This window comes from Zingiber officinale, chromosome 1A, assembly GCF_018446385.1.
Source record: "Zingiber officinale cultivar Zhangliang chromosome 1A, Zo_v1.1, whole genome shotgun sequence".
Classification (NCBI taxonomy): Eukaryota; Viridiplantae; Streptophyta; class Magnoliopsida; order Zingiberales; family Zingiberaceae; genus Zingiber; species Zingiber officinale.
The window spans coordinates 127,220,225-127,247,999 of record NC_055987.1 but is presented as its reverse complement, the minus strand read 5'-3'; the positions used below and the strand labels follow the sequence as shown (position 1 = coordinate 127,247,999).

The 27,775-nt window shown below is 35.3% G+C and overlaps 1 protein-coding gene across 1 annotated transcript; it reads left to right on the top strand.

Moving 5' to 3' along the window:
- LOC122031748 (nuclear cap-binding protein subunit 1-like) lies at window positions 1–27,775 on the top strand. Its single transcript, XM_042590873.1, has 15 exons — window positions 1–247; window positions 882–941; window positions 2,289–2,345; window positions 2,993–3,064; window positions 3,346–3,408; window positions 7,329–7,505; window positions 15,802–15,927; window positions 16,269–16,335; window positions 17,209–17,402; window positions 18,623–18,693; window positions 20,547–20,631; window positions 21,684–21,752; window positions 24,658–24,776; window positions 26,061–26,199; window positions 27,242–27,775. The coding sequence occupies exons 1-15, from the start codon at window positions 164–166 to the stop codon at window positions 27,758–27,760; spliced, it is 1,902 nt and encodes a 633-aa protein (XP_042446807.1). The 5' UTR covers window positions 1–163; the 3' UTR covers window positions 27,761–27,775.

Here is a 27,775-nt window from a genome sequence, read left to right as displayed (position 1 = left end):
TCTCGAATCGACGCCCAGTTTCGCGAGGGTTTCGGTCTCGGGCTGAAGTCCCCAACCAAAACCCTCCTTCCTCGTTCTGCTACTGCTACCGACCAGAACGCTCACTGCTCTCCTGCAGGCGCTCCTTTTCTAACTCCACTAACCCTCAGGATCACCGGAATCGATGAGCAGTTGGCGGGCGCTTCTTCTTCGGGTGGGCGATAAGTGCCCAGAGTACGGAGGCTCAGTCGACTACAAAGACCACATAGTAGGGTTCTTCTCCTCCTGATTGCCCCCCTTTCCAGATCTCTGTTTTTTTTCTTTGTATTTTAGTTATTTTGGTTATTTCACTAAATAGTATTTTAGAACGTTGGTATTCCGGCTCCGCCCTGCTCTGGCTTGATACCGTATTAGGGCAAATTCTATGCCGTGTTTTTCAGTGAGTAGTTTAGGGTAAACACGTCCAAACAGTTGGAGGTTCAGGACTTTGCGAGTTGTTGTCTTTTTTTTTAGTACAACAGGTGGTTTTTAGTTCGATTTATTGTGAAGAAAACAAAATATGGGATTTTTGTTGAACGGTAAAGTTCTTCCTCTAAGTATATGTCTGCGGTCTCGTCGCAATAAATTCATCATTCCCTGTGATTGCTGCAACTCATTATTTGTGCTACAAGAATTTTGTTTGTGACCGATGGCCTATACCATTGGAATCATGTTACCCAGCGCTTTCTGAAGAAATGTGAGCTTTTCTATTAGATTATGGCTAATTCTTCTGATGCTGTGACTACTTAATTTATATTTGCATATAATTTACTTTGGCTTTTCACAAGGTTAGTTGTTAATTTTCATCATTGTTAGGTGCATATCCTTTTCTTAAAGTATCGATATTCTTCTTTTGGTTACAGGAAACATGTCACAGTATGCTCTCGCGAGAATTTGATCACTCTAAAGATGAAATACTTGAGGTAATGTTTTCTTTCTTGGACGGTCTCGATTGCCCTTTCATGGCACAAAAGGGTGGGACATGATGTATCAGTAAAATTTTCTATTTGTTTTATGTTTAAGCATAGCAGCCTAAAGAAGTTTTTACCAAACATTCTGGACATCCAGGGTACCGTTTTTTTACAAGAAAATAAAAACCAATTTTTTTGGAAATTATCAGTGTTTGAACTTAGATTTTGTGTTGAAATGGAATTATATTTAAAATCACTTTGTAATTTAACCATATAATTAATAAGATGTCTATTGTGGTTCACACAAGTGATACAATAATGCCATATTTTAATAAAATTTAATTGGACCAGTACTCATTATTATCTCTTCTAAGGAATTAAATGTATCTCATAGTTGATAAAAACAAGTTTTAAAAGGTGTTTTTAGTAGGTAAGTAGCTCACACACTAGACAAGCCATATGCAACATGCAGGGGCATATGTTGTTGATATACAATTTTAATAATACATGATTATTAAAAATGGCATACAGTATTTAATCAATATCAATTTGTAATTCAACATGGGAAAACTATATGTCAATCATATATTGTCAAACACAAAATATAACACTGCAGAATAAGTCATATTTTTTTAGTAACATCCATCTAATTAATACTGGAAGTGTTAATAACTTGCAAAACAATTGTTTAAGGGCCACTTACAAGTTACATGCTATCACATCAAGAATTTAGTTTTGCATTTCACAATTACAATGATTTGAGAGAATACAATGGAAGGATGAAAAATAAGTATTTGAAAATGCAAATAGGAACATAGAGAAAATCAATTTAGTTTTTAGTTTATGATTGTTGATGTTCTTCAGACTAGGAAAGTACCATTCCATCTATCTTGTCCACAATAATGATGAAATGATAGTACTTTCTAATCTAAAGAGGCTATATGAATTCTTGTTGATTAAATTATTGGGCCATAAAAAGACTTTAGTAGCATTCTATTTTCTAGATTGATTTGTGGGCCTTCATTAATTAATATTTCCTATTCTTCCAAAATTATGAACTGAAAAGTGTAGAATCTTGAACAAACATTTTGATTTACAACTACTAGATTCTTAACTATTGAAAGACAATTTTACTTTATTATTAGAAATATTGATGTTGTATTTGTTTACTCTAATGCTCAAAAATAGTTGGGATTAGCAAGATGTGTGTCTTAACATGCATGTAGCATAGCAAACAAGTTGTAGTACTACTCTTTTCCTATTGTAGTGATTCTGTTAATTTTCATGAACTGAGATTTGCTAGTGTTGTTCTGAAGCTGTGTAGTGTTGCTAACATGGATATCATGGATTCTTTTGCAGCTTCTTCTTCAGTGTGCTGAACAGTTGCCACATAAAATTCCATTTTATTCAGTATTGGTATGCCAAATTAGTTGCTATAATATTCCATTATATAATATACTGTTATTTCAAGATAACCTTTCATTCAACATTCTATATGAGTGTCATTCAACACCTTTTTACAGAATTCTTATATACAATTCTATTGTTTTTTTACTCCTTTTTTGTTTCTACTTATTATGAATCCGCATGCATGGTTGACATGGTTTGCCCTAACTTTAACTTGTGGCAAATTATATTTGGTTACTCATAGACAATGGCATACCTAGGATTTGTAAGTTAAGAGGGGTATTTTTTTGGTGTGTGTGTGGCGGTGGGGGGCGAGGCTCTTTACACATGCTCATAACATTGTTTGATTTCGCCTCAACTGGACCTCTACAAGGATGAATGCCACCACAAATAATTTTGCCAGCAATTGTTTCTGCACCGCATCAACATGCTGTGCCATTTGTGACTTTTATGTCTTGTTATCTTTCCATCACATTAATGATGTTGCACAGTCATGCATCTTTTGCCAAAAATGGTTTTGACAATTCGTCTCTTATTTTTCAGAAAAGACATTGGAAAAATCAATTTTTTGATTCAGCTAATCTTGTCATTGGCTCACATAGGTGTTCTGAACCAAGAACCTGATTGTATGTTCGTTTGTTTACTTATCCATTCAGGTTGGCCTCATAAATTTAGAGAATGAAGATTTTGGAAAGGATGTCGTAGATGCCATCCACTCTAAACTACAAGTAATATTCTAATTCTTGATATCTATCCATGTTGTACTTTCAAATTGAATATGCGAAGAGTTTTCTATTTGATCTTTTCTTGATCTGTCAAATTGTTTATTGTTACATCTGTTTGCAAGTAATGATTAGCTTTTCATTGTCATGTGACTATTTCTTTGGTTGCCCAATGAGCAATAAAATCATTTTCCAGGGTTTTTAGTTTGTTATAATTATTGTCCAGCTAAAACAATGTTTTCTGGTATTGAACTTTATCTGACACTTGCATCTGCTAAAATTGTCAGGATGCTTTGTTGTCAGAAAATTGTGACAAAATCCGCATATCCTTGAGGTTTTTGACAGCACTGGTATGTAGTTAATTTGTTTCATAGACTGGTCTTTATTTTTTATTTGCCTTTTCTTTTCTCTTTTAATGAACATAGTTCTAATAGGTTATACAGTTTCTACATATTTTATTTCTAATTTCTACCGATAATCTATTAATTGAATATACGCCTCAAGCATAATATTAATAGAAAGAAAATATATACGACTTCTAGAATTAAGTGATGGAAGTTAAAGGTTGAAAAACAAAATATATTTAAGGAGAAGGTAGGAGTACAAGTATTAGATAAAATATATGGTGACTTTAATACAATATAGGATAAGATGATATCAAAGTTGAAAATAGTAGCTAAGAGTGTACACGGTGAGTCAAAGGGACATACACCACTAAATGAGGAATCTTGTTAGTGAAATGAGAAAGTACAAGAGAAAGTGAAGGAAAAACGAGTAGCTTTTAAGAAATTATATATTTGTAAAAATGAGGAAAATTTTAAAAACTATACAAAAGCCAAGAAAGAGGCAAAGAAAGTAGTGAATAAAACAAAAAAAAAGAAATTTGAATGATTATATAAAAAATTAGATATAAAAGAAGGGGGAAGAGACATATTTATAGAATAGCTAAAATGAGATAAAGGAAGACAAAAAATTTTATCCAAATAAAATGTATTAAAGATGAATGTAATAGGTTACTAGTAAATGATGGAAAAATAAAAGAGCCGTGGAAGTGACATTTTTATCAAATTTTAATGAAGGTTTAGGGAACTTAATTTAGGTAATTTATGTAGGTCAAATGAGTATAGAAATTTAAATTTTTATCATAGATTCAAACTTCAGAAGTAGAACAAACTTTAAATGGGATGCACAATGGAGGTATGGAAGGGCCTAGAGAAATAAGGTATTGAATAATGACTTATAAAATTATTTAACATGATATTGAAAACGAAAAAATGTCTGATCAATGGAGGGTAAGTACTTTAGTTCCCTTATATAAGAATAAGGGAGACGTACAAAATTGTATAAACTATAGGGGTGTTAAATTATTGAGTCATACCATGAAATTTTAAGAAAAGTAATAGAAAAAATTAAGAAAAGATACCATAGTGACCGAAAATCAATTTGGGTTAATACCTAGAAAATCGACAATAGAAGCTATAGACAAAAGGGCAGCCCCGTGCATGAAGCTCCTCGTAGGGGTGAACATTCGGTTAATTCGGTCCATAAATTAACCGAATTAATCGAAAACCAATTTAGTGTTGGCTAACCGAATCAAATCAAAGTTTTACTAAAACTGAATTAACCAAATTAGTTATTTCAATTAGCACCGAATTAACTAAATTTGTTTAGAATAACAATAAAAAGAATTTATACAAAATTAATATCAAATTAACTGAATGAACCGAATGCTCATCCCTTGTTATGCGGGATCTTGGGGAAGGATCCATTGTACGCAGCCTTATTTTGCTTTTTGCAAGAGGCTGTTTCCAGAATTCGAAGCTATAGACAACTAATTGAAAAATATCGGGAGCAAAAACAAGATCTACATATGGTATTCATACTTAGAAAAAGCTTATAATAGAGTCCAGAAATTATATGAAGAATTCTAGAAAAAAGAGGTATTAGTGTAACATATATTGAACTAATTAAAGATATGTATGAGGACGTAACGATCAAAGAAAAGACTTCAGGCGGAATAATTGAAGCATTTCCAATAAAGATAGGGTTACATCAAGGATCAACTCTAAGTCCCAATCTTTTTACACTAATTATAGACGAACTCACTACACACATTCAAGACGCAATACCATTATGCATATTGTTTGAAGATGATATTGTTTTGGTAGATGAAACACGTGAATGAGTAAATGCTAAATTAGAATCTCAGCGGGAAACATTAGAAGATAAAGGTTTTAGGCTTAGTAAAATAAAGATAGAATATATGAAATTTAAATTTAGCAATATTAGACGTAATGAGATAATTGTTAAGATAGGAGATGATGAGTTGCCTGGAATCAAGAGCTGTAAATATTTAGGATTATTTTTGCAAAATGATAGAAGGATTGCGAGAGATGTCTTACATAGAATATAAACAGGATGGTTGAAATGGAGGAGAGCGTTGGATGTTTTATGTGACCGTAAAGTACCTCTAAAATTTAAAAGAAAGTTTTACAAAATCGTAATCTGCTATATTATATGAAGCTGAATGTTATACTATGACTCGAGCACATGAGTAGAAGATGAAAGTTGCAGAGATGAGGATATTAAGGTGGATGTGTGCACATACGAGGATGAACAGAATAAGAAATGAGAGCATTAGAGAGAAAGTCGGAGTTGCATCTATTGAGGATAAACTCCAAGAGACACATTTAAGATGGTACAGGCACGTGCTTAATCGACCAATAAATGTTCCAGTTAGGCGATGTGAAACTATGACAAACACACACATCAAACGAAGATGAGAAAAATAAAAAAAGGCTTGGTTAGCAACAATAAACTAAGATAAAATTTATTGTTAGACCCTACCTAGTGGGATAAGGATGATGATATAATAGGAGATAGAGCTCAATGACGTAAAAGGATCCATATAGCCGACCCTATCTAGTGGAATAAGACTTGGTTGTTGTTGTGGTGTCTTTTGTTAGACAAATGTACCAAATTAAGATAGCAATAATTTAATATTTTGCGGATATGTTCCCGTTAAATTGTACTTATAGTTTTTTCAAAATGATTCTTTTGTGTCTGATTGGTTTCATCTTCTATTGGCCATGTGAAAGTCTGTTTGTTTCAGCGATGTTGATGAGGATCAAGTGAGTGTTTTGTGATGTTGGTGCAGATTGTACGAGTGTTTCACCCATTGCGAAGTGTTTGCATGAGGATTTTGGGTGTTGCGGTGTTTGTGTGAGAGTTCCATGCATGGTGATATGTTCACAAATAGTTTATGATCTCCTTGTTAGTCATTCATGTTCCGCTGTCAACTGTGTGCTTTTCAACAAAGAACTTGCTTCCTTCGTGTTGCTAGATTAATGAACAAGGCTTCAAACTCCTGTCTTTTAGTATTCTTCTTTTTTCTTCCATTGTTATTGCTTCTTTCTCATTGTCTTCTTCTTCCTATTTTGCTGCTTCTGCTCGCCCTTGTTCTTTGGCCCTTTCTTTTTTGTTCATTCGGCATGATGTGTTAGCATGGTGCCGAAACACTTATATCTGATCCTTCTTCTGCAGTCCCTTTTCTACTTACTCTACAATCACTTTACCTCATCATCTTACTTCACTTTTGTAAGATTACAAATGATATACAGTTCATCACTGAGAAGTCGTGAGAGTGAGAGCAACAGGGATTTATTTTGACTGGGATTCAGGGTTGTGAATATTTGTGTTGGATGTAGTACATGATATTATATTGACTAGTTCCTTCCATTTTACAGGATTGGCATTTTTAAGATTACTGCATGAGAAAGTTCCTTCGATCCCAAATAACAATTAGAATATGCGTGAAATGAGCTCCCAGATGCAACTTTGGTGATTACCACTAGAAGAAGTGATTACTAAGTTTTTGCATTGATTTGCAATATTCTTTATGTCTTTTGTGAACAATTACATCAGTATATTGTCCTGTAACTAGATCCTTGACATCATTCAATAAATGCCTCAAGTGGAACTAATGTGTATAGGTATACTCTTATAACTAGAACCGATCGCTCTAGTTACTCTTTGATTATATTGAATTACCTAATTGTTTATTGAGGTGCAGTTTTTTTTCTTCCAGTTGTTATACTGTGTAAAGAATGAAACTACTGAGATTCTTTTGTATCTAGCACTTCAGCTAATTTTAATTTATTTTCCTAACTCAAATTTTGTATTTATGCAATATCAATTGTACTTTAGGATCTGCCTGGTTCTATCAGGTCTTGAATCTTATATTTCTTTTTGTGTGTGTGCGTGTGTGTAGATGTGTAGCAAGCTTGTCCTCCCTAGTTCTGTTATTGAAGTCTTTGAGACACTTCTATCCTCTGCTCTGTTAACTATAGATGAGGAGGCTGGTAATCTGTCTTGGCAGCCATGTGCCGACTTCTATGTCACCTGCATTTTGTCCAGTCTTCCATGGGGAGGCACAGAATTGATAGAGGTATTACATTTTTATTCACTGGAAGTATCTCACCTGGTATTGCTCATCGATTCTCATTTTTCTTTACTCATCCAGTGTTGATGTGTTTAACATTTTTTATGCTCTTCAATTTTTCTTTATTGTTATGAAAAATAGTTTTTTTATGGAAAGTCCATGTATCCATCATTCATATATGGACTCGAGCAACTTTTTCCATATTATGTTGGTCACTACATTGTGCTTTATGATTTGTCAATTTTTATTAAAGCTAATTTGTACTGACTATTCTTCACGATGCAAAACTATCATATGGTTCAGAGTCATAGCAAATGTAATCCACTCGAGTTATCAAGAGAGTGATAAATCTCCTCTGGTGGACCTTTCTATAGGATTCGAACTCAGATGAAGTTCTGATCATCTGTAAGAGAAAAAAGAACGAATTGATCTTGTAGGATTTCCAAAAAATTCTTTTCTTCCTGAAGTAGATGATTATTCATTTGCTTCTCATGTTCTGTAAATAGCTAGGACATTGAGGATGATCTAAAAAGGCATTCGGGGAGTTGATCTGATTCTATCTCCATTCGTTCCATTTGAAGAAAGAAAGGATCCCAAAGAATCGATCTCTCTTTTAGTTGTTGAATCTCTGTTTGATCGATCAATGTGAGATATTCTGAATCCTCATTTCTAATAGAATCAAAATGATCTATGGATTGATCAGAAGATCCTTTCAATTGGGTAGAATCCCCTACTTGAATGAAAATATATCTAAATCTTGTGGAATCATATTGCATATTTGACAATACATTTCATACCTTACTTAAAAAACGATCCTTGTTAACCAACCTCACATTGTCTAACCAAATCAAATTCTCTCTCGATACGTTCCTAAAAAAATCCGATTCGTGCTTATTCTTCCCCCAATTAACGAAGTGATCTTGGCGGAATTGCACATATGAAATTTTGAGCATAATTTTGCAAAAAAATACCGCACTTGTTTCTCGAGAAGAGATGGGAAATATGTTCAATATCATTTGATTGAATACTTGTCTCAGCTCCTTGTTGTTTGAAGAAACCCTCCCCCTCAATTGGTCTTTTTTCACGCAAGCAGACATGAGATAAGAAATCAAGTCTCTCCCTAAGATTTCGAACGGCTGTCCTGCATTCAAGTTGATTATGTTTCACTTCTTCCTTGAAGAAAGACAATCAAATAATTCTCAATCATGATCCTTGCAGATCGGATCATAGATCTCAATTCCTGCTACAGTTTCATTAGATATCTTACAACTAGAATTCCTTTTTTTTTTTTTTCGATCCGCTTCCCCCACCTCCACCACAGTGAACTTTGGTTAGTTTTAGGCATTATACACTTTTGATTTACCAAGAGAACATAACTATTTTCTTACGGATCCATGAAATAACTCTCAGAAAGCTTTTTCCCTTTTGGAAGATATAGGAGCTCCAATTGATCCGAATATGTATGGGTCCTTCCCTAAAATATTTTTGAAATTAGATGCTAGTCATGCAATTTGGGATTATCCTCTTTATGGTTTGGTATTAATTTTTTATCATTCAACGCTTGCAAAACCATATTGTATAGACCTACATTTAATATCTCATCCTCACAAATACAAATTTTCTATTCAATGTTGTATAATTCTATGATTTCAAAGACCTGTTATATCCAACAAATACTACACCAATTTAGAGCCTTTATTGAGTGGTTAATCATTTCATCATTTTCTATCCCGTATAAGTCTTTGGGTTAAATTTTAGTAATTTAATGCTGATCCATCATAGAACGGATATGGTCATATGGATACCTTTATAGTATTGGGTTCTGACAACTTCAACTTCATGAAAATGCTTAATTTGAGCATGGGTGTTTGCTCCAATAGTTCTTGAGGGTCAAATCCCAACGGGTGCAAAATGCATCGTTAGGTGCCTGATCTCCTCGTGCAAAGGGTCATTGTGCTATGGCAAAATGTCCCTACTTGCTTGTATTTTGCCATGGGGCCAGCGATACTGGCCGCTTGGCGTGAGCAATATCAACTTTTTTTTGCTCCAGTTAATTTGAGTCTCCTATGTATGTTGTTTGAGATTTTAGTCTTCATAATGTCATCTCTAGTATGACTTTAGGCGGGTTTTTTTTAATCAAATGATATATGTATAAAAACCTAATGTCTTATTTAGTCATTGTTGAAATTCAAACTAGGCAATTTTTAGGGATTTATTTTCTAGATGGATTGTAATTAGCTCATACTTATCACATCCCTAATTTTATGGGATTTATCTTTGTATATAAGGAGGATACCCTATCAATGAAGAAATAAAATTTCTATCAAACTACATGGTATCAAAGCAAAAAACCCTAGTTGCAGAAACCCTAGTGGCTCGTTCTTCCTCCATCCGCAAGACAATTCCAACGATTGCTGGTTCTTCCAGCAACAACAACATCAACTTCCATTCCGGTCATCGACAATAAACAGAGCAGTCAACTTCTAGGCAAATCAGATCCTCTGTCCCAAGATTTCCATGTCCCCGTGTCTCCTCGCCAATCGGACGGGCATGACATTCTCGTGATGTGCCCTGCATCCTTGACATGTGATCTAGCCCGTTCGATCGGTGAGGGGACATGGGAATCTTGGGACAAACGATCTGATCTCACTTCCCGGTGTGACAAATCATTACCAACTCTGATTGTTCAGTGCAAGACATGGCAGGATTTTCCTTCGGTTTCGCGTCATGCCTTCTTCTCTAGAAGGCAGTCTCCTTTCCATCATTACTCACAAATTTAATTGCCACAATTATCTTCAATGGTCCAAATCTATGATGATGTTTGTGAGTGGAAGGGTCAAAGATGACTATCCAACTGTATTCCAGAACCAAATCTTGACTCTCTAGAGCATCGCATTTGGAGAGCTGAGAATAACTTCGTGATGTGGCTGATCAACTCGATGGAGGAGATTGGTGAAAATTTTTTGCTTGTACCTTTGTCAGCGATGTTTGGGAGGCTGTCCGGAAAACCTACTTAAGCTGTGACAACACTATAGAGTTTTTTTCATGTGGAGGCACTTTGCAAAGTCTCCAACAAGGGGAGTCCATAGTGACAGCTTACTACAGCTCACTTAATCGGTATCGGCAACAACTAGACATGTTCAAAACTCACAAAGGATAGAAATTGCTATCGGAAGATTGTGGAGACAAAGCATGTCTTCAAGTTCTTAAGTGGGCTCGATAAGTCGCTTGACGAAGTGCGGGGCAGAATTCTCGGCAACAAGCCGCTACCTAGCCTTAGGGAAGCATTTATAGAAGTGCGCTGAGAGGAGAGTCACAAATGAATAATGATGGGATGGTCCTACATCTTGGAGGCCCCGAATCTATGCGAGGACTCCTCTGCTAATTCTAGTGCATTAGTAGCTCTACTAATTCTAGTGCATTAGTAGCTCTACTAATTCTAGTGCATTAGTAGCTCGAAGTTAGTCCACAAACCGCAACGCTGGTGAGCCTTGAAATGCATGTGACAATGGACCATGGAAGAACAGGCCTTGGTGTGATCACTGTTAAAAGCGAGGCCATCTCAAAGAACAATGCTGGCAATTCCATGGAAAGTCTGTCGATTGGAAGCCTCCTTGCCAAGAGGCAAAGGCACATCATGCGTATGTTGAAAATTCAAAATCTGTGAGCTCTCCTTTATCCAAAGAGCAGCTAGATATGCTCCAAAAGTTATTTCAACAGAATAATCTATTTAAGAGTTCAGATTCCAACTCATCAACTAGCAATCCTATTTCAATGCACACAAACAAGTTCTCTTAGATCATCAATTTAGGAGCATTTGAACATATGACATGTGACAGAATGTTATTCTCAACATTTATATTATGTGACAAAGATCTAATGGTGCGTATAGCAAATGGTACCAGTACTAAAGTGGTCGGAACGGGGCAGTCAAAATTTCCAGCAATATCAATCTCAATTCCATGCTTTATGTGCCTGGACTTGCTTGTAATCTTGTGTCAGTTGGTAGGCTCAACCGAGACCTTAACTGTGAAACTAAGTTCTTTGGTGATTGTTGTGTTTTTTTGGACTTGAGCATCGGGAAGATGATTGGCTGTGCTAAACTTCACACAAGACTTTACCTTCTTAGCTTTTCCTACATAGCCACTTTATTGAGCTCAATTGGTAGCCAATCTATAGTTTTAGGTCCAGTAGTCTATCCAATAATGAAAGTGAAATTATGATGTGACACTATCGATTAGGATATCCATATTTCATCTATTTGAAACATCTTTTCTCTTCATTATTTATCAACAAAAAGTCCTGATTTCTTTTAGTGTGATGTATGTCAGTATGCTAACATACCAGACACACTTATGCACCCTGTTAATATCAACCAACACAACCTTTCTCTCTCATTCATGGGGACATTTGGAGACCATTCAAAAATCCAAGTCTTACTGGCTCTAGATGATTCTTATTTTTTGTTAATGATCACACAAGGTTGTGTTGGATTTTTCTTATGAAAGAAAAAATCTAAGACCACACAAATCTTTCAGAATTTTCATGCTATGATCAAAACCCAGTTCGAGGCTGACATACAGATTCTCAAAACAAATAATGCCAAAGACTTCTTTAATTCTAGCCTTAGCTCCTATCTCTAATCCAATGGCATAGTCCAACAAAGTTCATATGTTAATACACCCCAACAAAATGGTATAGGTGAACGAAAAAATTATCATATACTTGAGGTAGCCCGCTCCTTACTCTTCCAAGCTCACGCTCCAACCAAATTTTAGGGAGAAGCAGTTCTAATAGCTACTTATCTTATTAATCGTCTCCCTTCCAAAGTTCTTAAGTTTAGCACTCTATTTTAGGTTTCACAAAACCTATATCTTGCATTTAGACTTATCTCCAACATCTCTTTCAAACTCTTTGGATGTATTGCATTTGTCCACAAACACTCTCAATATCGGGAAAGTTTGATTTACGTGCACTTAAGTGCATTTTCTTGGGATATTCAACGAACAAAAAGGATTGTAAGTGCTTCTCTCCAATCACCAAGAAATTTTATCACTCTATGAATGTTACCTTCTTTGAACACATTTCATACTACTCCAATACTACAATTCAGGGGAGAACAAAATTAAATTGTATTGGGATCGGGATTAGGAGTCCCTTCTCGAACCGAATCCTTCCTCAATCTTACCATCATCATCACTCAACCCTCCATCAACTCCTTCCTCTCCATCATCCGTATCAACTTCTTTCTCTCCATCATCGTCACAATCACATATGCCACCTATCTCGAAACCTCAAAAGAATATGCCACCTTCCCATGATATAGTGAAAGTCTATGTGAGGAGAAAACATCTTGTGTCTTTGCATGAAACTTAGCCGTATCATGAGTCAACTCAAGGCTAAGTTAAACTTGAAAAGTAGCGGGATCTAATAGAACCAGTTCCATATATCCCACATTGGACCAGCATATTACACACAGAAAAGGTACTTGATCTTGTACTCTTCATTCGATGCACAATTATATGTCTTTCTTACATGTATCTCTAGGGTACCAAGCATTTGTGACATCACTTGATAAGATCAGTATTCCTAGTTTTGTGTATGAAGCTTTAAAAGTTCCTGAATGACGCAAGACAATCTTAGAGGAATACACAGGGACTTGGACACCATCTGAGCTATCTCAAGGAAAAAGAACTGTGGGATGTAAGTGGATTTTTTCAATCAAGCAAAACCCAGATGGAAGCATAAATAGATACAAGGCTCGATCGATGACAAAAGGTTACACCCAGTCCTATGGGATTGGCTATCAGGAGACTTTTACACCGGTTGCAAAACTAAATATCATCCGGGTATTACTGTCTATTACTGCTAACTTAGATTGGCCATTGGTTTAGCTAAATGTGAAGAACACATTTCTAAATGGAGATTTTGTGGAAGATGTTTACATGGATGTCCTCGCAGGATCTGAGACAAATAGTATAGAAGGAAAAGTTTGCAAACTAAGGAGAGCCAGAGCTTGATTTGACAAATTTGCTAAAGTCCTTAAAAGAGATGGCTACTTCCGGTCTCACACACTATTTGTGAAACATTTTCTACATGGAAAAATCTCAGTACTAACTCTATATGTTGATGCTATTGTCTTCACATGAAATCATAAACCAAAAATCAAAAGGCTCAAGTCACTCCTATCTAAGGAGTTTGAAATCAAGGATCTAGGACAACTCAAATACTTTTAGGAAATGGAGGGCGCTAGAGGTCATAGAGGAATCTTTGTCTCTCGAAGAAAGGATGTTATTGATCTACTACAAGAAACTAGGTGGTTGAGTGGATGAAGTCAGTTGATACACCGATGGATCCTAATACCAAGTAAAGGTCTTAGACCGATGAAATGGAAGCTGATAAAGGTGATATCAATGATTGGTAGGCAAACTTATTTACCTAACTCACACTTGTCTAGATATAAGTTTTGTTGTCAGCTAGGTTAGACAATTTCTGGGAAATCCTTCCATTGATCACATGTATGCTGGAATTCGAATATTGAGATGTCTAAAAGGGATCCAAGAAAATGACTTATGTTTAGAAAGAAAGACAAACAAACCTTAGAGGTTTACACTGATGCTGACGGGCCAAGTTCACCTAGTAACCGAAGATCTACTTCTCAATATTGTACGTTTCTTTGGGGAAATCTGGTCCCTTAGCATAGTAAAAAGCAAACAGTTGTAGCTCGAAGTAGTGCCGAGGCTGAATTTCGAGCTCTGACATTGGGCATTTGTGAGGGAATCTGGTTACAACGGATTCTAATGGAACTCATGCTAAAAACAAGAGGTCCAATTCAAATTATGTGTGACAATTAGTCAGCTATTGCCATTGCCAAGAATCCAGTTCAGAATGACTGTTCCAAACATGTGGAAATTGACAAACATTTCATTAGTGAGAAGATTGAAAATGAAGACATCATGCGCCGCCATATTCCTTCAAAACACCAGACACATTTTGACAAAGGTATTATTCAAACCCAACATCTCCGAGCTGAGCTCAATTATGGGTTTGGAGAGCATTTATAGCCTAGGTTGAGGGGAGTGTTGAAATTCAAACTAGGCAACTTGTTATTTTATCCCTATTTTATAGGGATTTATTTCCTAGATGTATTGTAATTAGCTCATACTTATCGCAGCCCTAATTTTAAGGGATTTATTTTTGTATATAAGGAGGATATCCTATCAATGAAGAAATAGAATTTCTGTCAAACTACAGTCATGCATTCTGAATATCGGTGTCGATGCTAAAATAATGTATTGAAACTTGGAGATCTACACTGTGATCATAGGTATAATCAGAAGCACGTTGGATATTTTTAACAATAATGATCTCAGCATGAAAGCGTGTGCTTGACAGGAAGGAAGGGTGGGTTGAAGATCTTATCCGGCGAATAATGATAGACCTAGGATTCACTAATTATAGATTTATGCCTGACAAGAGTAGGAAGTTGTACCACATTTTTTTGCTTCAACAACTTGCCAAAGAATTTCAGTGGTTTGTTTTGAGTGCCAATGATTTTTCAATGCATCACTTGAGTGTCTAACCATCTGTTTCCCATTTGTGAGGGATCCCTTCATGCACAGCGGTGACACAGAGCTCTAGTCAAAATAGGAAAATGTTTCACTATGTACACTTAGGGATCATCATGGACTTAATATGACTTGTGCCTTACCAATTGATGGTCCTACACGTTTCAGCATTTGATGATGTTGATGTCATCAAAGTTTACGCATGCCTTGAGATGATGTTTCTGCGACACCAAACACCAGGTTTTTTATCTGCCAAGGTCTTCATTGAAATGATAATTGCACTTCAAATCACTCTGCTCCTGAGATTGTCTCCATTTCTTCTTGTTATTGAAATTTGTTGCCTTAAATTTATCCAATGCTAAGGCGCTGAGGGCATCACACTTCAACACATGACACAATTTAATTTCGTGGCATATACAATTATACACAATGTCATTTTCAGATAATTGTAAAGGAAAAAATTGTCTGGAAAATCAACAGTAATGAGTGCTTTCTCCTGAGTGTGTGGCAATCCAATTGAGTACTCAGGTAAAATGGAAGTTGGACTTTACATGTGGCAGGCATCTTTCCCTGTCCAAAAACATTTATCATTGCATAATTCAGTTTATTTTTTTCTCTTTTTTCAATAGGGAACTAAGTACATTAACAACATTATCTCCGTTAATTTAGTCATTTGTAGGTATATTTATTCTCTTTCTGCTATAATAAAGTGTAACCATCACATTGGATTGCAGCAAGTGCCAGAGGAGTTTGATCGAGTCATTGTTCAGATACAATCTTATTTATTGGTCAGGAAGCGCTCGTATGATAATAGTTTCACTGCATTTGAGAATGATGGAGACAAATCTGTCACTGAAAAGGTAATCTTATTTGGCCTTCAAAGTCGTTCTGCACTAACCATTGCCAACTTATAGTGTTCATGTGTTTCACAGTTTATCTCTTGTAATAGATTATGGTGCTAATGATATACCATGTCAGGGTGCTTTGATTCTTAATTCTTCATAGAATCCTAGATTGGTTATATTTATGCAGATAGGCTATATCTGAAGAGTGTGGTGAATGTTGTGTATGTAGGTAGTATTGTAGTTTTTATTAGCCATTTTGCAAACTTTTCTGTTTCATTGTTTTGTAATGTATTGAACACTTCTAACCTCTCATTACTTTAAGAAAACTGTAATTGTGCATTGTATTTTATTTTCAGGATTTTCTAGAAGATTTATGGGATCGTATACAAGCTCTTTCCTCTAATGGATGGAAGGTTGATAGTGGTTGGTGCTTTATTCAAATCTAGTTTTTACTCAATGCCATCATGATGGTTGATAGTGCTCAATTTTGTAATTGTGTTGTATAGAACAAAATGATGATTCTTCTTATTGTGCAATAATAATAGTTGCACATACACTGCCAACTATAGCATTCCTATTTTATTTTCTTAATTACATTATCATGAAGAGAAACCTTTTGATTTTTGATCTTTAAGCCTATGTATCCTAAAATGCACCTTTATGCAATGCTAGTTAGATGCTTGTTGCTAATAATCTTTTATAACTAACCTCCTTTGTTGAAAAATAATGGACTTGATACCATGCAATTTAACATTCAGTTAAACATTCTTGAAAGTAGTCAGTGAGCCTCAACATGGCTGTAGAACTACATGTGGAAAAAAATTTATCTTCTGAACCTTATTGCTAAGAAAGCGAAGGACAGGATTACTGGTTTCTCTTATATTCCAAACAAACTATGCTGCTCGTCAATACTACCTTGTTTTTAAAATGCAACTGCGCTTAACGTTTAACTAATGCAAGTTATACCTGTTCTATTAAAAGGGAATGTTTGATGTTTAATAGATTATCAATGTGTGGCTTCTCAGTACCCATCATCTTCATCTTCTATTCTTGTTAATTTTAGTTGTGTCCAGTAGGTACATTCCTATCCATTTGTTGGTAAAATGAGATGTTTCTCTTTACCTGCTGGTCATCATGAATTATTGTTAACTTACTCTTCAGTCTAGTGGTATTTTTATGTTTAGATGTTAAATATAAGTACAGTTTTCTTTTGGCTATTCATCTGAATCAAGTTATAACAGATTATTGAACTATTGTTGGCATTTGGTATGTTATATTGCTCTATTTTATTTGCAGTTCCAAGGCCTCATCTATCCTTTGAAGAGCAATTGGTCACTGGAAAATCTTACAGTCTTCCTCATATCAGCTGTCCAAAGCAATCTGCAACTTCACAGTCTACAATATCCAGAGAAAAAGATAATTATGAAGTCAAGCTGAAGTATCCTCAAAGGCTCCGTCGACTTCACATATTCCCTTCAAGCAAAACTGAGGTAGATACACATTCAATGTTTATGACTAATAGTCTACTTCCATGCACACTTATTAAGGGAGCTGATATAAGTAATCAGTTTGATTTTTGGCTTCTTTGAATTTCCAATTCTCACTTGAACCAAAATCAATTATGAGAACTGAAACTATACACCAGCATTTTAGTGGTTGATTATTCCCCTGTTCATCTTATGTTGTTTATTATTTTTTGAGCAGTAATTCTTAGTCACTTATGTGTGATTTATATCCATCATATATGTTATCTTCTTCTCTGAGTTGAATCATTATGGTAGGAATTGAAATCTCGGTCAATTTGTTAAAATTCTTGTGGACATTCATGTTATAATTTTTTTCTTTTACACTTTTTGATGGATATGGAATTGAAAGAAGGAAGAGAATTGCAAGTTTGAAAAATCAAATGTCAGTTCTGATTGGATGAACATGGTTTGCTACAATTTGAATGGATGGATACATGCATATTGCATTAAGGCTGAAGCAGTAGCGCATGTCAAACATATTGGGAGAATTTGTTGTCTTATAGGGCTAATGCCTAAATGTTATCCAGTAAATGCCAGTCTAATGATGAATTCATCTATTGGAAATGTTTGATTAAGCTGATTAAGCACCAAGGTTTTTCTAAACAATTGATGACCGAGAGCCATATGAAAAGGATTGACTGGGTTTAATAACAGGATGGATATATCAATATTGATTCTATATATCTATTATTCCTTGACTCAAAAATAGCAGATCAAAAATTGAGTTACAAGTATTTTCTGGAGATAATCATCCAATTTGTCTGACTGAATCAGAATTATTAACACTTTCCTGTAATTAAAAGCCTTTCTAAAGGTTTCTATTGAGAATCTTAGGTATCTGAATTAGGAAAGTTAGTAAGGGCATGGTGGTGAGAAATTGGAAATAATATGTTGAGTTAGACAGTAGAAAGTGTGATCACATTAGTTGAGAAGGATCATGAATCAATTTCATATTTAAAGTAAAAAGCCTGTATTAATTCAAATTGCCTAGGATCCTTTTTATTCCTTCAAGGAAGCTTAGACCAGTTCTGTGTTGTTTGGTTTGTCTAAAATCTTCATTCAGATGCTAGAGTTGCATCTTCTTTCATTGTTTTACAGCATAATATCTTCCTATAGTCATGTTGTAGATCTTTGCTTGATCTGTTCCTCGAAGAAGCAATTCTAATGTTCTCTCTCTGTGACAGCATATACAGCCTATTGACCGGTTCATTGTGGAAGAGTATTTGTTAGATGTGCTGCTTTTCTTCAACGGATGGTGGGTTATATCACTCCCATGTTTTGTCTTAACATAGCTTCTCTTGAGTTTTAAATAATTGTGAGATGGTTCAGCAGAAGGATTCTCAGAATCAAAATGATGTCTCAGTAAAGGCAACTAACATTGGTAAATAATGAAAAAACAAAAAAAATATCAAGTCGTATTAAATGTGCCTCAGAAAATAATTCTTCTCTTATGACAAGTTTTTTGTTATTGAGACTATAATTATTTGCATGCTACTCAGTATATTCATTGCATAACTGAAACTTGGTTCAAATGACCATGAAAACATTATTATACATAATATCCTAGCCTTTTATACTTCAGTTTTTGGATCTTTCTAAATGAGACCATTGCGGACAGATTGTCAGCTGTCTTATTTCTGTTCCTGACATCATTAACATCTGATCTTTGATTTTGCTATTTGTTCTTTTCGAGACATGCTCTTATTTTCATTGTTAACAAACCTTCTGCGTAGTTTTACTATATCAGAGGCATTTTTCTCATTGGTTGTCCTTGGTATATCATCATTGAGGTCAAACTATATTTGTCTTATATATATATATATATATATATATATATATATTGATGGCTAATGAGTAGTATCCCTCCCTTGAGCCTTATGTAGGGCCTATGTCACTATGTACATTCAAGTCAATTAAATTATTTTCATTGTTGATTGTCCTTCATTCATTTCCTTCAATGATGGATAAGCTTTTGGAGATTCATGCCATTTTCTTTTAAAGTTTTCTAAAGAACAACTGCCATTTTCTTTTAAAGTTTTCTAAAGAACAACTGATGGGCTGTCAAAGGATGTAGTTGTTCTTAAGATTTTCTGTTACTTACTGAGAGATACCTGCCATATAGATATATGAACTTATATATATATATATATATATATATATATATATATATATATATATATATATATATATTATTTAGCTCCAAGATTAAACCAATTAGATTTTATCTTTAGGGTTTAAGAGTTGAGTTATAGTGTTCAAGCTAAAAAATATAAAACTAAAAAAATTTTAGCCGCTCATGGAGTATATATTTAGGGTGCCTAATAATATTTTTTTTAATTTTTTTAGCTTGGGGGTTAAGCCAATTAGATTTTACCTCTAGGGTTAAAAAAATATAAAACTAAAAAAAATTAGATCCTCGCGGGATATAATATATGTGTTTAGGATTTAAGATTTAGAAAAGATTAAAAAATATAAAAAATAAAAAAATGAATTGAGGCGCTTGGATCAATTCCAGGCGCCTCAATTTTCTCTCTCTCTCTCTCTCTCTCTCTCTCTCTATATATATATATATATATATTCTTTGTCATTGAGTTAGGTTCATGTAGCAGTGACAATTCTTACTTTAGGTTTTCATGACAACTTGTATGTTGCCCCTTGTGTATGTCAGAGATAGGACGAATATGCCAGCATGGAATTGCTCATTAATTTACTACCTTTTTTTTTCAACTTTTGCCAATGATCACTCTTACTTTCAGTATAATCTTTATCTTTCATGGATTAATATGAAAATGTTGATTATAACTCTAATAAAAACCTTTTCAACAATGTCGGTGAAACCATACTATATGACAGTGAATTTTGCTACCTGTAATTCTTGCTGTTCTACTTATAGTATCGCTCAAGCAAATGCATAGTCCTGAACTTTATCTACTAGTTCAAATTTTTGTTTTTTCAGAAACATCAGATCTACAATTTTCATTTTCATGTTGCAAGTTTCTTGTTAAGATATTAATTATTAACTGCTCTGCTACATTATTCTAAACACAAAACATTTTACATAATTCTAATCATAAAACATTTTCTTTATTTATATTCTTGGAAAGATAGCCGGAAGGAATGTGCTTCATACATGGCCAGCTTGCCTGTATCATTCCGCTATGAATATCTGATGGCAGAAACTATATTCTCTCAGGTAATCTTTATAGATACTTTTGCATAATACTTTATACTCTTGTTTCATATTGCCTTATTTATCCAAATATGTGACGGTTCTTGTTTAAATGCCAGTTTGGTTTGTCTTGATTTTTTTTCATGTTTGATATTAAAACCTGAAAATCAAACCAAATCCATTATTTTAAACTGGAAAAAAAACTGATTTTGGGTTGGTTTTGTTTTATTTTCTGGTTCTGGATGAATGTCTTTTTTTGCCCACCTTACCCCATTCAATGCGTTTGTGCAACTCTATACCAGCGTATCACATGAATGCCTATGTTGCTGCTGCACGTAATGCCTTAAGGCAACTCTGCTAGCATGAAACTTATCATGATCAAGCTACATTTCATTAAGTGGGTTGGAGCATAGGATCTGTTGGTTTCCACCTATTTGGACACTACGATCACACTCAGTTTCTCCAGTATGGATAGGATCACTGCACGTGTATAGTCAATTTCTATTTACACAATGATGTTTATGAGCCTTTCAATGTAATTGCATCAACACAGCCTAATCATAGCATCTACATGATCAAAGGCGGAATGCCATAGTACCTCACTGTCTGATGACCAACTTACTATCTACAACTAGCATGCATTGACTATCATGACATATCCCAATGTAAATATTTCATGCATTAGTTCAAATGACAAAATATAGATATATCATTATTTTTCTTGTCTTTGGTTCACTTGTCCAACTGGAAGTTGCTACATTAGTTATATGAAAAAGAATGCCTATGTCTGGGCATGTTTCATCTTTAGACTTGAGATGTGTTGTCCACAACTTCCTGGAACTGTTTTCTGGGTTATGGACCTTAGATGCAATTCTAGTTTCCATCTCAGTTTGATGTTTTGTTCATTTATTTAAGTTCATCCATTTTAGAAGCTTAAATAGTGTTAAGTGTTGTCTATTTTCATGATCTTATTCTGTTCCCTTTGTCCAATCAAGATATTTAACACTTCATTTTCTCGGTGTATGCCAGAAGTATATGCTTACATGTTCAATTTTGTTTTGTTCATTTCTTTTCAGCTAATGTTTCTTCCTCAGCCGCCATTTAGGCCCATCTATTACACGTTGGTAATCATTGATCTGTGCAAGGTGAGTTCCAATTTTCACAAGGACTTTTTTATCAGTTTTAATTGTACAAAAGAGTTTGTTCCATGTAACTTTTAGATGATTTAACTTTTAAATGGTAAGAATATCTTACTTTTTGTGCTTTATTGTGGAACTATTCCTGATTTCTACCTTGTATGATTATTTAAGTTGGATGCATTTTATAAACTAAACAGATGCATGCAACATACTGTAGGATTGAGATATACTAGAGGGGAGTGAATAACACTTATGGCTTTTTCACGTTCGTTTTAAAGCAATCGGAAATAGACGCAGCGGAAATAAAGAAATAAACAAAACAATGACACAAGTTGGTTTTACTTGGTTTGGAGCAAGTGGCGACTCTTACTCCAAGGTTCACACTCGTTAAGTGTTTACTTTGGGCAATTCACTATCAATCCGTCAAATTACAAAGACAATTACAATTTACAATGAAAATAGATTAAGTGCTATAACTGAAATTATACCGAGGACTTAGAGAGTTGAAGATGCAAGCTTTCGATCGTCGAAGCAGTGTTACAGCCTCGTGGACTTGTCTTTGGAGCAGCACACAATAGGAAGATTGTAAGAATTCGTTGTGTGTGATGCACTACTTGAAGAGGGCAATTATAACTTGTCGAAGGCGCCTTCAACCTCCTTGAAGGCGCCTCTTGTGAAGTTTATCCCCGCAGCGTCGGAGACGATAATTTCCGCAAGCTGCGAAACTTATCCGGTTGAAGGTGCCTTTAAGCTCCTGGAAGGCGCCTTCCATCCCTGATCCAAGACGCCTACTGCTCCCTCCTACGCAAAGCTTTGGTTAAGGCACCCGAGGCGCCTCCAACAACCCCGGAGGCGCCTCAGACACTGTTCATCCAAGCATTTCCTTGTGCATCTCCCTTCCTGCAATGCATATTAGTCCACGAGCAAAATATACCATGCAAAACAAAGTTAGCACAATAAAATATGAATAATCAAGTAGTTGACAGTCTTCAGATTATCCGGTTTATGATTTTCGGATTTCTCAGAAATCCTAAGTCGAACCGACGCCTACTGTTCCCTCAACGGGGAACACGTCCTCACCTACTCCTTTCAGGAGAAATTATCTTTTGCCCGATCGGTTCCCCAGATCGTTTGGACTTTTGCTTAGCGTCCGAGACTTCAGGATTTCATGCTGAACGTCCGCTTCACGATCCGTCCAGACTTCCACTTGGTCTGCGACCACCAGGATTTTCACCTATAATCCTCAACTCTAGGATTTTGCTCAAAGTTCTCGACCCGCCAAGACTTTGCCCAGTCCTCCGCACTAGAATTTCGTTGACTAACCGCATCTAGGATTTTCCATTACCTAGAGTTACTACCCCCTAGGACCTAGGGTTACCTCCCCTTAGGGTTTTCCACTTGTTTAGAATTCACTAGGACTTTCATACAAGCTCATTCACACTTGTTAGACAACAAGTAACCTTAACTTTGAACCCTTTGCCATTATCAAAACACAGGTTCGATCGTCTGGCGCTCCCTGCACCAACACATACTGGACAATCAATGCTTGGGTTTTGTAGATATCGTCTGCTAGAACTAAATGGGTGCAGATCATTGGGACTAGTAAAAAAATCAAGCAGGTCAAGCTAAACAATCATAAACATCAAATAAGCCAAAATTTAGACAACCAGACTAACCATAATTGTTGCAGTGGGTTTGATTGTTTTAACAGTTCTTGACTCAGACCAGTGCTTATCCATTCCATATTTGTGACTTGCGGCTGATTGCATTTGGATTGGTCCCCCCTTACTAAGTGCTGTGACTTGCTGGTATGGTTAGTAATGTGGCCAAATTGAATAGTTTTTGAAGGTTTTGTGTGCATTCATTGTTGAGAAAATCTTCCAATTTCTTGTATGTGCTTGAAAAAATGATAAACCCAATTAGCCTCATTGACTATCCTTGGGGTGATCGGCCCGGTCCCACGGAAGTTTCCCACTTGCCACCAAGGTAAATCGGGAAGCACACGCGGCGGCCAGCCCAAAAGATTCTTTGGTTGCGCTCCTCATTTGGAGGAAAAATTTCTACAAATATGCTATAATTGGGGATCGAATAACTGATGCCTGAGTGATAATCTAGATATCCTATCACAGCATCATAGCCCCGGGGACTTCTTGCATGTGCTAGAGAATTGACACCAGCTGGTTGTCATGGTGGAAGATGGCCGCTAGGAAATTTGGCTTTGATACCATGTTCTCCTAAATAGATCCTGGTGCCTATGTTGTTAATGTGAAAATTACAAGTTGGTCCGTAGTTCTATATGCTGTTTGCATTTAGGTTCCGAGATTCATAACAGCAGTAACCTTCAGTTTTTTTGTGCAATTTTAGCTGCTCCATAACTACTTGTTCTTTCTGGATATTTTGTTGATCATTTTGAAGTTTAAATTTATTCACTTGTCTCCATTTTATTGCCATAAAACTGGCACATGTTAGTGTTATATTCATGGTGCTTTAGAACATAGTTCAAATCACTTTGGTTATCTATTAATTTACTTTTAGTGTATAGCTATTGAGCTGTTATTATTCTGCTTTTGTGTCTGTCTTTTTCTTCTAATGGTTTACTGGCACTTGATTAGCAGTATTATCATGTGTTATATGCCACTTTAATTTTCATATGCTTAATTTCTATATTGAAATTTAGTTTGTCCTTTATGCACCGAAAACCACAAAGATAAATTAAATTAAATTTTGTTTCATACCGTGTGTTATAGTTGCCAACATGCTTTGTTCATGATGACGACACTGGTATAGCTGACGCTATTTCTATTCTATTAGGAAATTTATGTTGGATTTCCTCTTCAGTGGTTGCATTAAAAGAATTTTAAATGTTTCTAGTTAAATGATTGTTTTTGAATTGCTTTTCTCGTTTGGTTAGGCCTTACCTGGTGCATTTCCTGCTGTTGTGGCTGGAGCTGTTCGTGCCCTTTTTGATAGAATTGCTGATCTCGATATGGAATGTCGCACTAGACTGATTCTATGGTTTTCTCATCATTTGTAAGTTCTTTATTTATAGGTATCTATTGTAGAAGAAAAACAAAGTATGTTGGAATTTGACTGTGAAATGGAAAATATGCTTCTGTTTGATCTCATTTTTTTCTCCTGAATAATGTAGAACGATTAGATTCTAAATGTGTTGAAATGTTAAAAATAAAAAAAGATCTCCTATTTCAAGTTTTTACTATTGTTGTTTTACACATGAGCCATAGTCAAGCATGTATGGCATAAGATGACAATGGGCATAGTCAGTCATTTTTCCGTATGGTTTTGTGGTCTCACTCTATTACGTTGCAGACTTGCAGTGTACAATTTTCATCAGCGTGAGAGATTTTGCAACAAGTTATAGTAGATCTTGCTTGGTTTAACATACCTTGACAACCATCAATAACAGAAGAGCGCAGCAATGCAACATTCACTTTTGGAATTGGAAGCAAGGGATAGTAACCAGCAAAGAAGGTTAGAGTAAGAAGGTTGTATATATGGTTAACAAGTAACAACAGCTAATTGTCAGAGTGTAATGTGATTGCCTATATGTCAGGCTTCAATCAAGAGTGTAAGTTTGAAATAGTGAGGGCATAGAGTTGATAGGGAGCGTTCAGTCAACTAGTGGAGAATTGAACAAGTTGCTAGAGTGACATCAGAGTGGTGAGGTGTATAGTGAAAGGGGTGACAACTGCTGGGGAAAAGATTGCATGGGATTTTCCTATAGGGGAAATCAGCTGACTGAAGAGTGGTGGCATGAAGACTTCTTGAGGGAGGGGGGAGGAGCCAAATTGTTGGTTAAAGAGAGAATGGTCAAGGGTTTAACAATATGGGAGTGGAAGATCAGCAACCTGTTGTATTTCGTAAGTTGATGGATGTCGTGTACAACCATTAGTGAAACGGGATGGATCCCAAGAGAATTATCTTATACCTTTTGTTATTTGTAAATCATCACTCTGTCTTAACTTCAGTTGCAAAATGACATTCTCTCATCCAAGGATCATTATTCTTAATATGTTGAATGTTGTTGGACACGGCTTCTACAAAAGAATTGTGCAATTAGTGCTGTCTTCCAAAATGCTGCTGGAAATGCAAATAAGAGGCAGGCTGAATCACTGTCATTGATAATGCTAGTTCCTTAGTCTGACATATATATATATATCTCTCTGCTATTTATAATCCTAGTGCCTTAGTCTTACATGGGATAGTCTTATGTTGGTATCAATTGAATGCATTTACTGGAATGCATATGCTTTCGTGTGTTTCATTGTCCTGGATAATTATATCTTGGTTGTGTAGGTCAAACTTTCAGTACTTTTGGCCTTGGGAAGAATGGGCTCATGTTAAAGATCTTCCAAGATGGGCGCCACAGAGAGTATTTGTACAAGAAGTGTTAGAAAGGGAAGTTCGTTTGTCATACTGGGATAAAATCAAGCAGGTACACGCTATTTCCTTTTTGTTTTTAACTAATCCATATGTTAATTGAGCAAATTACTTTAACCTACAGTAAATTCTGTTTCTGCAATTCTGATGTTTATTATCACATCAACTTTGACAGCAAGTTCATGATGGCCCATATAATTTAAATCTTTGTAACTATTTATGATTATGGTTTTGATTAGACACAACAAGGATGCTATGCATTAATTTCTTTATTCTTCACAACTCTTAACAGCTGAAGAATATGGTATTTAACTCTGGTAAACCTAAAACTGCAGGTCCTAAACTTGGATGATAATATTGGTGGTTGTTTTAGACCTAGATACTCAGCAACAAAATTTATCATGAAAATGAATCTAGATCAGCATGTTAAACTGTTAGAAAACTTAAGGTTCAAAAAGTTAATGTAAGTGATTAGAATGTTACATTGGATGTATGGAATTAATAGAAAGGAGAAAATAAATATCATTAGAGAGCAATTAGCTCTAAGAGATGAAAATAAAGTGAAGAAAAAAATTGCTTAAGATGCTATGGATATGTTCAAAGTTGACCAATAGATTCTATGGTCGGATGAGTTGAATCTATTAGAATGGAAGATATAAGAGGTAGAAGGAGACAAAAGAACAGTAGTCAATATAGAAAAAATAATTTAATTAATTTGAATATTATTATTCTATTTCCTTGCATCGAACTTAATACAGGGATAAGGTTACCACAAAGAGTTGGGACAAATATGGGGTTGGATGCTAGAACTTGGGCAACCTAAATTGAGAATTACACCAAAAACAGTGGTTTTGGTTTGGACTGTTAAATTTGGTATTTGTCCCTGAATAATTTCCGTTTCTTCTTTCTGCTAGTGCTAGCATGCATATGCTCTGTGTATATCAATTAGGTGCTTCCAGGCAGACTAATTTTTAAACTTGTAATTTAGAAATATAATTAGTGCTTTATTTGATCTAATTTTTTCTGTGGCGTGATTTTATTTATTTTTGTGTATCTTGACTAATGAAGCTGTCTTATTTTACCTATCTATTTCTTAGAGCATTGAGAATGCATCTGCACTTGAGGAATTGCTTCCACCAAAGAGTGGACCCAACTTCAAGTACAATTCTGAAGACGATCAAGGTTATGCTCTTTCTAGAGAGTTGCGCATCATGATTAGGGGAAGGAAGACAGCTCGTGAAATCAGTCCATGGGTTGAGGAAAATATAATTAAAGTTCATGGGCCCAAGTTTGCACTTGAAGTTGTTATTCAGACCCTTCTGGATATTGGTTCAAAAAGTTTCACACATCTTATAACTGTGTTAGAAAGATATGGCCAAGTCATCACAAAGTTATGTGCTACTCAGGATATGCAAGTTTTGTTAATAGATGAAGTGAGTTCCTATTGGAAGAACAGTACGCAGATGACTGCTATTGCCATTGATCGCATGATGGGTTATCGGCTTATCTGCAATTTGGCTATCATTAATTGGGTCTTTTCTTTACCTAATATTGAGCAATTTCATGTTTCAGATCGTCCATGGGAGGTAACCCATAGTACATTTTTCAAAATTTAACTTTTGGGCATTTCC

Bases quoted from the DNA above. Each gene is read 5' to 3' on its own strand.
- LOC122031748 (XM_042590873.1), top strand. From the start codon at position 164: ATGAGCAGTTGGCGGGCGCTTCTTCTTCGGGTGGGCGATAAGTGCCCA. The intron at 7,506-15,801 runs GTATTACATTTT...ATTGGATTGCAG, and splicing joins GAGGCACAGAATTGATAGAG to CAAGTGCCAGAGGAGTTTGA. The intron at 21,753-24,657 runs GTGAGTTCCAAT...TCGTTTGGTTAG, and splicing joins TAATCATTGATCTGTGCAAG to GCCTTACCTGGTGCATTTCC.